Raw genomic sequence first — 10444 nt, forward strand, 5'->3', positions numbered from 1 at the left:
CAACGGAAGGAAGAAGGCCAAACTGGTTACTCGATCAGTTTATTTCATTCTCTCTCTGCTTCTCTCCCGGTTCTGGATCTCTCTCTGGATCCCTGGATCTAGACCCCCAACCCACTCTTATAGCCTAGTTAAATCCCCCCAGCATGAGGGGTTGGGGCTTACACATAGGTGTGGTCACAATCAACAGGGGTAAGGTTCCTTTCCCTCAGGGGATGCTTCTCCTAGGACTGATTCTCTTTCAGCAGGACGACCCACCCAAGGGCGGAGTCCCATGACTATGTTTCTCCTCTCCTCATCCAGCAAACATATAAGCATTCATAATATTAATCATTTTGTATGGACACAATAAGAGATGCATTAAAGCTTATAGAATTGCTCTCCTGGGGCCATCTCGATCTCAGACTACAGTGCTCAGGCCAGATTAGTCTACCCTATCCCTAGCAGGGTCCTAGTCTTGTTATTATTTTTGGATCATGACAGCATTTGTCCATGATCAAGCTCTTAACTTATAGTTAAGAATTAGGCACTTTGGCCAGGCCCATCTCGATGCCAGGGTAGCACATAACTCACCGCTTGCCCTGGATCCGTCCCGTCCCTCGTTGGGACCCTGCTTTTGGGGTGCTAAGAACTGAGGGCAACTGAGGCTTAAATGGAGAAAGCAGATGCCCGGGAATGAATGATATTCGAAGCCAATTAAGTCCCAAGTTACAAAAGCATAATATTGTCTTCTTGTGTCTATACAAAAAGGACATTACTTTAAATAAATTATTCCAAAGACATAAGGAGAGGAGAAAGGCAATATTATAATATTCAGTGTCCTAGGAAGGTCTGACCTTACAGATTAGGGGAAAGCTGATTAACTGTTTTGGGGAAGAGAGCATGGAGAAGTGATTATAGCTAAACAAAGGGATGGGAGCACTGTGATTGGAGTAACCCAATAAACCTAAACTACCTGAGGCTATGTTATCCTACAGGGGGGCACACCTGTGATGCTCAGAGCTGATTCCTGGCTCTGTTCAGCGATCACACCAGGTGGGGTTCTGGGGCCCATATTCTCCGTGCCAAGGATCAAACCCAGGTCAGCTGTAAGGCCTTCCCACCGTACTATCTCTCTGGTTCCCACACAGCCATTTTAGATGACTGCAAACAGCAATTCTGTTTTTGTTTTTTTTTTTCTTTTTGGGTCACATCCGGCGATGCTCAGGGGTTACTCCTGGCTCTGCACTCAGAAATTACTCCTGGCGGTGCTTGGAGGACCATATGGGATGTTGGGAATCGAACCCGGGTCGGCCGCGTGCAAGGCAAACGCCCTATCCGCTGTGCTATTGCTCCAGTCCCAACAAACAGCAATTCTTTTGTCCATTTTGTAAACTATAAAAACGGACAGAGAATGAACTGAAAGGCCAAGACAGCGCAACCTGAGGTCTGCGACCTGCAAAGGCCAAGTGCATCCCGCTCGCTCCCTTTCAGGAAGGAGCCATGTACCCTCCACGCTCTCATGGGAAGGGCAGCCTGCAGGCTTGGGTTCCGGCCTGACGGTGACCTTGAGCAGGCTACCAACCCTGGTCCTGTCCCTCCACCTGGAGGGTCGGGACAGCGCCCTCCGATGCTGGCGGGGAGGACGTGCCGCTGTGTGTCCCGCGCCGCATTCGGGAGCTGACCGCGAGCAGGTGGCGCGCTCCTGCTCCCAGGCTGCAGCCCCCTCCCCGCGTGCGCGCCCCGCCGTGGCTCTACCGCCCGCCCGCCCTGGGATCGCCTGGCGCGGGCGCGTATCCGGCGCCCCCAGAGTACGGACGGCGCCGGGGCCTGCAGGGGGCGCGCGCGCGCGGGGCGGGGCCGCACCTGTGCGGGCCGCGGGGCGATGCGGGAGCCGCGAGCAGCTGCGCGCCCCGCCCCGCGGGCTCCTCCCGCCGCCGCGGCCCCCGGCTACTGCCCGGTGCGCGCCAAGACGGGGCCGCGCCGCCGCCGCCGCTGCAGGGGCACCGGGGCCGGGTGACGCCGCCGTCGCCGGCCGCATGGAGCCCCCGGAAGGCGCCCACCCGGGAAGTGAGTGCAGCCCTGGGCCGAGGGGACGCGGGCGGGGGGCGTCGGGGGTATACCGGGCCGTGGGGGGACTCAGTTCCGAGGTGGGGCACGCCGAGGCCGGAGTTGGGGGACCGCGCCCCGCGCCGGCTTTGTTCCTGCGGCCGCGTCCCCCCCCCCCCCCCGGGGAGGCGAGAGGCGGTCGCGACGCTGCCCTGGCACAGGGCGAGAGGGTCTGGGGGCGTGTACCCGGACGCGGCCCGCCAGGGGTGCGGTGGGGGCGCCCTTGTCTGCAAAGGTGGCCGTTGGCAAGGCAGGTAGGTGTGCGAGGGGCGAGCCAGGCCTGCCCGCTGCGCGCAGTGGGACTGCATGGGGGCCCCAGGAGGTGGGCACGGGTGACAGGCGGCTCGAGGAGGCACGCCTTTCCCTAGGGGTTTGCGGGCCAGAGCGGCAGCGCAGCGGGTAGGCTTTTGCCTTGCACGCAGGTAACCCGGGTTCGATCCATGGCAACCCTGTGGTCCTCCGAGCAATGCCAGGAGTAATTCCTGAGTGCAGAGCCAGAATTAAGGCAGGTATGACCCAAAAAGACACACGAAGAAGAAGAAAGAAAGGGTTTGGTGCTAGGAACTGGGATGCCAGCCTTACACCTGGCTGGGATCCTGGCTTCCACACGGTTCCTGTCCCACGGAGCCCAAAGCTGGTCCCAAGCAGGGCTTGGAAGCCGTGACCAAGCCACCCCACACACACCACCACTAGCAGCTATGTGGTGGGCAGGTGGTGTCTGGGGTCTTTGTCCCCTCCCTGCAGTCTCTGGGGCTCTTGAGTGTGAGTTCTCTCTCTGGGGGTCTGAGCTGCTTGCACAGACAGTCCCGGGATCCTTGGCTTCCCAGGAGAGCACTGACTGGGTGCACAGGGCTGTGAGCCCCAGTGGGCATTCCCGTCTGCCCAAAGGAAGGGCTACAGAAAGCCAGAGTGAAGAGAGACTGAGCAGGAGCACTTACTCCACAAACCCGAGCCCTGCACAGTGGTCTGATCTTCCACCCCATGGCAGGTCCCAAGAGGACATGTGGGTGGGTTGTGCCTTTCGAGAATGCTTTTGCATGTGATGCCACAATGTAGATAGTGCGTGAGCCCTTGACCCAACCCCCGCCAGACCAGACTGACCATCAACAGTTTTTCTTCACTCATAATTTGGAGCAAATCTCAACAGCTTTGTAGAAATCTACACATTTCTGCATTTTTCCCTTTTGTTTGGAGGCCATGCTGTGGGACCCTGTGGTGTCAGGGACAGAACCCAGGATTCCGGCATCCAGAACTTCACTCAAGCCCACTGAGCATCACTCTGGCCCAAGAGTTTCTGAGTTAATCTCTAAAAGATAAGGGTAGTTTTTTCTTTTTTTTTATGGTGCTGAGACACCCATACACTTGCAAAGCATATGCCCAATCGTTCACTGACCTACATTCCTGATTCCTAAAGGTAGGTTTTTTCTAGGGCATAATTAAAATACAATATTTGCCTGCCAGAAAGCTCAAAAGATTGAGGACATGCTTTGCAAGACTTGGGTTCTATTCTTTTTTCTTTTTTGGCGGGGCGGGGGGGTTGTCACACCTGGTGTTGCACAGGGGTTACACCTGCCTCATGCACTCAGGAATTACTCCTGGTGGTGCTCAGGGGACCATATGGGATGGGAATCGAACCCAGGTCAGCAGCATGCAAGGCAAATGCCCTACCCGCTGTGCTATCAGCCCCTGGGTTCTATTCTTGGCCCTGCAGGGAGTAACTGCTGAGTAGCAGCAGGTGTGGCCCCAAAACCGAAAGAATGAAAGAAAAACACCCAAAACGAATTGTTGCACCTAAACAATTATAATTTTTTTCTCCCTTTTTTTCTTCTTTGCTTTTGGGCCACACTCAGCAGTGCTCAGGAGCTACTCATGACTCTGCTTGGAGTCAACTCCCAAACTCCCAGCCATGCTTAAGGGATCATGCAGTACTGGAGACTGAGCCTGGGCTTCCCACAGGCAAAGCATGTGCTCAGCCCTTTAAGCTGTCTCTTCATCCTAAGTATAATCTCGTTATATCAGGTTGGAGAGAAAGTATCTGTACTGGCACAATCTTGGCACCATATGGTTCCCTGAACATTGTCAGGAACAATCCCCACTAAGAAAATAATTATTTATTTATTTATTTATTTATTTATTTTGCTTCTTTGGGTCACACCCGGCGATGCACAGGGGTTACTCCTGCTTCTACACTCAGGAATTACTCCTGGCGGTGCTCAGGGGACCATATGGGATGCTGGGATTCGAACCCGGGTCGGCCACATGCAAGGCAAACACCCTACCCGCTGTGCTATCGCTCCAGCCCCAAGAAAATAATTTTTCATATCAGTGTCTAGACCATGGAGGTGAGCAGGACATGGGTTGGGGATGCTCCTCAGAATTTTAACATGCCTTTGGAAAATCAAGATCCCAGCCACCCAGCTCCAAGTCTGTGCCAATCTAAGGGAGCAGAGCTTGGTCTCACCCTCTGGAGGCTGAGCCTGTGTAGTTTCTGAAATGCACCAGCACCACTGAATCCAGGGACACAGGTGTCTGCCCCTATCCAGAGTCTCTGTCTGAAACCCTTCCTGTTTCAGAAGCGACTTCCAGGACAGGGCCTAGGGAACACATACCAGCTTTCCTGTGGGCTAGGGTCGGGAGTCTCTTATCCCCCCTCAACCCTACTCCCAGAGAAGCCAGCAGGTGGTGGTTAAAGCTCACCTCCGTAGGCCACAATGTCTGCTCATTCCCTTGTTCCCAGTTCCTGGTTGGCGGAGCCGTACTTGGCCCCAGGGCCTTCTGCTCCACCTAGAGGGTCCAGAGAGGGCAGCTTCTCCCCAAACCACAGGCCCCAGGGGGTGGAGCCCTGAGGCTCATTTCACCCACACCCTTGGAGGGGAGCTTCCAGGTTGACTGACCTGGTCCCCCTGCGAAAACAGTGCCCAGTGAGCAGGCGCAAGGGCCTCTGTGACAGGGTTCTCACGGCTAGGCCACTTCACCCCAGCTCAGAGCAGATGGTGCTGGACTGTGTGTGTGTGTGCGCCCCAGGGGGCTCCAAGGCCCCCCTCCAGGTACAGCAGGTGTATTCCCTGCCTGGCTGACCCCAGACCCCTGTGGTTCAGCCACAGCTTCCTGGGGTGGGGGAGGGGAGGAACTCAGGGTCCCGTAGGGCCGGCGCCCCACTGTCTGTCCTGGGATCCCAGCTGGGTGTACACCTACTCCACACTTGCCTGACCAGACGCCATGTCACAGGAGGTTCTAGCACTGGTCACCAGCATGTGGCAGCAGGTGGGGGGGCATCTCTGGGGAGGGACGCCTCTGGCTACACATGGGGAGATGGGGGTGGTTGTGGGGCTTCAGGGAACGTAGGGGAGGAAACCGGTTTGATGGGTCCCTTTACAGGGTGGCCCCATCGTTCTGTAACCCAGCAGATCCCTCAAGAAGCTGCATGGTCTCTTCTGACACTGTTCAGTAGAAACAGCAATTACATTTTTTTAAAAAATCATGCAGAACACAAAGGCACAAAACTTTGCAGAAAACAAAGTTCCCAGGCATGAGTGGATGGTGGAACGGGCTCTTCTACAAACCCCATAAAGCTTATATTTTTGAGTTTTGGGCCACACCTGGCTGTGCTCATCATTACTCCTGGCTCTGCTTCAGGAATCATTCTTGGCAGGGCTTGGGGGACCTTATGTGGTGCCGGGATTAAACCCAGGTCATGCAAGGAAGTCACCTTAATTGTACTATCACTCAGACCCTTCTGTAACTTTTGTTTTTGCTTATTTGGGGGCTACACCTCGTAGTGCTAAGGATCACTCCTGGCAGGGATTGGCAGATCCTATGAGGTGCCAGAGATCGAACCCAGATCAGCCGCCTGCAAGGCAAATGCCCTCCTGCTGTACTATCTCTCCTACTCCCCTCTCTGTAACTTCTTCATGTGCTATTTGAATTCAGGTACAACACAGGTGGCTTTTTACTTGTGGGGTGGGAGTGGGGGGCACACCTGGTGGTGCTCAATGCTTACTCCCACTCCTGGTGGGGCTTGGAAACCATATGTGGTACCGGAGATCAAACCCGGGTCAGGTGTGTGCACGACAAGTGACTTAGCAGCTGTACTATCTCTCTGGCCACAATATGGGTTTTGAAGGCAGGCAGCACACAGAGGGCCAGGATCGGGCTACTCTGGAATAAAGAGGGTCCAAGGGCAGGGCTAGGAGGCAGCCACTGGGCCAGGGTTCCACCAAAGCAGAGAGGTGCTCACAGGGATATGGGTGGAGCCCCTGGGACAGGCCCAGCCTGAATCACTCATGATCAGGTGTCCAGGGCAAGAAGCTGGTCTCCAATGTTCCCTTTCTCCAGAAGCCCCCTGCCCCTTGTCTGGTGCTACCTATTGTTGCCCAGAACTTTATTTTTTTTTTTTTTGGCTTTTTGGGTCACACCTGGCGATGCACAGGGGTTACTCCTGGCTCTGCACTCAGGAATTACCCCTGGCTGTGCTCAGGGGACCATATGGGATGCTGGGATTCGAACCTGGGTCGGCCGCGTGCAAGGCAAACGCCCTACCCGCTGTGCTATCTCTCCAGCCCCTGCCCAGAACTTTAAAGAACCTGTCCCTGCCCACGCCACATCCTGTGAGTGGAGGTGGTGCCTCTGAGAGTGGGAGCCCCTTCCCTCAGGTGATGCCCATCTTTGTTGCAGAAGAAGTGAAGGAGGCTGAGGTGCTCCAGACTCCCCTGGGTACCTCAGCCCCTAAGCCAGATGACAGCTGCCACTCACCCGTGCTGGAGGAGGAGGTGGGTGTGCCAACCCCAGCACCAGGGCTCCTGCATGTCACAGAGAAGCGGCGTAAGTACAACTGGCCTTGTCCACATGATCTTCTGTTCATACTCCCCAGGGACGGGACCCCGTGGGGAGGGCACCCTCCCCCTGCTGCCCCACCTACAGTGGGCCCCAGTGGCTCTGGTCTTCAGTGTGGAGACAGCTGCAGGAGGCCAACCTTCTGACCTACACTGAAGTTCCCTCACGGAGGGACAGAGCCCATGACGTACACCCCTGCCCCCAGAGCCCCTGAGCAGCGTCTCTTCCCTGGAGGTGCACTTTGACCTCCTGGACCTCACCGAGCTGACCGACATGTCTGACCAGGAGCTGGCCGAGGTCTTTGCCGACTCAGATGATGAAAGCAGCGAGTCACCAGCAGGTGGGCATGGTGGGTGCTGGGGGTGGGTGCTGGAACCACCAAATACTGCTCCTCCTCAAATGTTTCCGACCCAAAATGTGGGTAAAGAAATATTTACTACTCCTGCACCATTTCATTCACTCTTGCTGGGTGAGGCCCCTGGTTCCACTGCCACATGCACGCACATACTCACACATGTTCACACGTGTACACACACTTGCGCGCGTGCGCACACACACACACACAGCCCATTTCATGTCCCTTTCTGTTTCACTGGGAGAACTGTCCCTCCTGATACCTCATTTCAATTTTGCTGTTCTCAAACACCAACAAAAGGCCTAAGCTACTCAAGGTATATGTAAAGGTTATAACACTGTCCAGTGCTGACTCGATCAGCCCTTGGTTTCATGGAAGACATAAAAGAGTATGTTTGGTTCAAGACCCATAGTCCTGGCAGCCAGTGGGATAGTGGGGCCCCCTGCCTACCTAGGTCCCTCCAAGCAGGGTTAGAGTTAGGGACTCAGCCCAGCCGAGAACCACTCGTGCCCCCAGCACCATTTCAGACCCCCCCGCCCCCTGTGGGCCAAGCTCAGCTCAGCTGATGCCCCCCTCATTTGCTAGGCCTGCAACCTTTTCCCCGGGCCGGCTGTCTGCGCTCTCCTTCCTGGACGCGCACCAGGGGTGAGCAGAGCCTCGAGCAGCAGCCCCTCAGCGACCTCAAGCAGCAGCCGGGGATGGTGGACACTCTTCTCACTGTGGAGAAGCCCCAGGACTAGGCCACGGCCCTGGCCCACCCCTGTGGCTCTGCACGCTGCACAGACCTGAGCAGCTCAAGGCTGGAGGCTCTGGCCCAGCACCAGCACGGCCAGGGGCCTTTCTGGGGCCCTGTGTCAGGGCCAGCCATGCCCAGGGATGGAATGAGATGCCTGGGTCTTCTGGGAACTTCTGTCTGCAGAACTGGTGCTGTCACAAGATTCTCCGCAGGCCCAGGTGGGAGCCGCCTCACCTGAACAGTGGCGACGCTGAGGTCGAGCCCATGGGCCTTTGGCACCAAGCTGCTCAGCTAGTCTGCGCTTGATGGGTCATCCTGAAACTTGTCCCCAGGAGTCCAGTCCTGTCCCCTTCCTGACACCAAGCCCCTCAACGCCAGGCTGAGAAGTCTGTTGACCCTGGTAGTGGAGAGGGAAGCCACCTGTTAGACCCGCGACCCCTGAGCTACTTTCTCACTGTTGGGCAGAGAGAGGGGCAGCTGGGGCCCATCTGTTCTTCCTGGCAGCCCAGGAAACACAAGCACACCAGCACCCATACTTGGCCTGGAGTGGAGCCACCTGAGGGGACTGGGGTGAGGGGACACCGGCTTAGCTACGCTCAGTGCTGCTTTATACAGGCTAAGGAACAGATCGAATCCTGGTCTAATGAGCTATTGAGTTTTAAATAAAATCACAACCTGGCTTTTCTTCCCAGCCCCACCTGTCCTGACCCATTCCCACGAAACATTCTAGGAAATGAATCGGCACTTCTGGAGCCCTGTATGCTGGGGAATGTCTTTGCCCTCTGACCTTCATCTGGGGGACCCTGCCCACTCCCCCACCATACTTCACTGCGTAGCTCTGAAGTCTGCGGCAGACTTGAAGCCTTACTGGAAAATGAAGCCTGTCAGGGTCAGCACACAGCCTGAGGGTTCTGTGTTTCAGGTCTTTGGGGCTCCTTGGTGCAAGGGGGTTCAGTGCCTGACCCAGGCTGTTGCTAGGGGACATCTGCAGAGCCAGTGACGATGGGGCTGTGCTCGGGCTACTTTTCTGGGTCACGTTTCAGGGACAAGTGACCTGGATTCTGTCCTCAGTCACAGGAGGGATGGCTACGGGAGGACAGGCTCCCGGGGAGAACAGTACCTCGGCTAGGAGGGAGGCCCCTTACAGAGGCTTCAGCTGGCTCTGCCATCTGTGAGCCTAGACTCACCTGTATGGGGACCTGGCAGTGCTCTGGCCCCAACTGGGTGAGGAACTCGGACAATGGTGCTTCAGCCTGGGAGGTGGCAGGGACTCTAGGAAAGAACCCAGAGGCATGGACCACCCGGGCTCTGGTGGACACAGAACCTTCCTGGAGTTTAGGGGAGCACCCCCACACCCACTGTGGGGGCGCCAAGCTGCTCAGCTTGTCTGGGTTTGGTGAAGGTAGTTTAAAATTCAGTGACAATGGGCCACAGTGATAGCACCTCGGGGAAGGTGCTTTCCTGACAAACAGCCAACCCAGTTCGATCCCTGACATCCCATATGGTCTCCAAGCACACCAGAAGTAATATCTGAGCAGAGAACTAGGAGTAACCCCTGAGCACCGCTGGGCATGACCCAAAACCCAAACAATAAAAAAATTAAGTTGGGGCTGGAGCAATAGCACAGTGGGTAGGGCCTTTGCCTTGCACACGGCCGACCCAGGTTCGATTCCCAGAATCCCATATGGTCCCCTGACCACCACCAGGAGTAATTGCTGAGTGCAGAGCCAGGAGTAACCCCTGTGCATCGCCAGGTGTGGCCCAAAAAGCAAAAAAAAAAAAAAAAAAAAAAAATTGAGGGGGAGAGGAGGAAAGTCTGAGCAGATCAGAAAGTTGCTAAAGGCCAACTCCCATAGATCTGTTTGATCCCATCCAGGTGTGTGCACACAGGTGCTGGGTGTGAATGTGTAACTCCCACCAGGAGCTCCAGTGTGAAATGTGTCAGCTTCTCAAACAGGCCAGTGTATGAATCCCAGGGATCAAAACAACAAAGGGACAGGAAAAACTGCTTTCATTTAGAATGCCTTTAAGTAATAAAAATTCAATGCACTTTATAAACACCAGAAAGAGGCTGAAAGACCTTGTCCAGTTGCAAGTTTTATTACTTAAACAACCACACTAAACAACTGGCCAAATGCTGGGTAAGTTAGGTTTGCAGGAGCAAAAACAACAGGCATTAGGGGGCAGCACAGACGTATCTGTCTCCAGGACCCAGCCAGCCACCCACCACGTACAGTAGGCCCCGGTGCTGTAGGGACTCCGACCCTAGTGGGGCCACCTGTACCAGCACCCAGGGGTCACACTAGGCCCTGAGGTGGGGTTCACCTGGTGCTGCAGTCAGATGTGGGGAGGGGCCTAGCAGCTCTCACCGACCAGAACTGACAGGGTCAACAGGGACCAGAAAAGAGGACCCCGCACACCCAGAGGCCTGGGGC

At 55.8% G+C, this 10444-nt stretch overlaps 1 protein-coding gene across 2 annotated transcripts; it reads left to right on the top strand.

Moving 5' to 3' along the window:
- The first annotated feature begins 1818 nt into the window (after positions 1 to 1818).
- On the top strand, positions 1819 to 8700 carry DBNDD1 (dysbindin domain containing 1). Of its 2 annotated transcripts, none has more exons than XM_055146073.1 (4): positions 1819 to 2046; positions 6763 to 6906; positions 7124 to 7258; positions 7859 to 8700. In XM_055146073.1, the coding sequence occupies exons 1-4, from the start codon at positions 2016 to 2018 to the stop codon at positions 8011 to 8013; spliced, it is 465 nt and encodes a 154-aa protein (XP_055002048.1). In that variant the 5' UTR covers positions 1819 to 2015; the 3' UTR covers positions 8014 to 8700. The 2 variants fall into 2 exon arrangements, with proteins under 2 accessions (XP_055002048.1, XP_004600530.1); XM_004600473.2 differs by having other exon boundaries at positions 1821 to 2046; positions 6760 to 6906.
- Positions 8701 to 10444: the final 1744 nt, after the last annotated feature.

This window comes from Sorex araneus, chromosome 8 (assembly GCF_027595985.1).
Source record: "Sorex araneus isolate mSorAra2 chromosome 8, mSorAra2.pri, whole genome shotgun sequence".
NCBI lineage: Eukaryota > Metazoa > Chordata > Mammalia > Eulipotyphla > Soricidae > Sorex > Sorex araneus.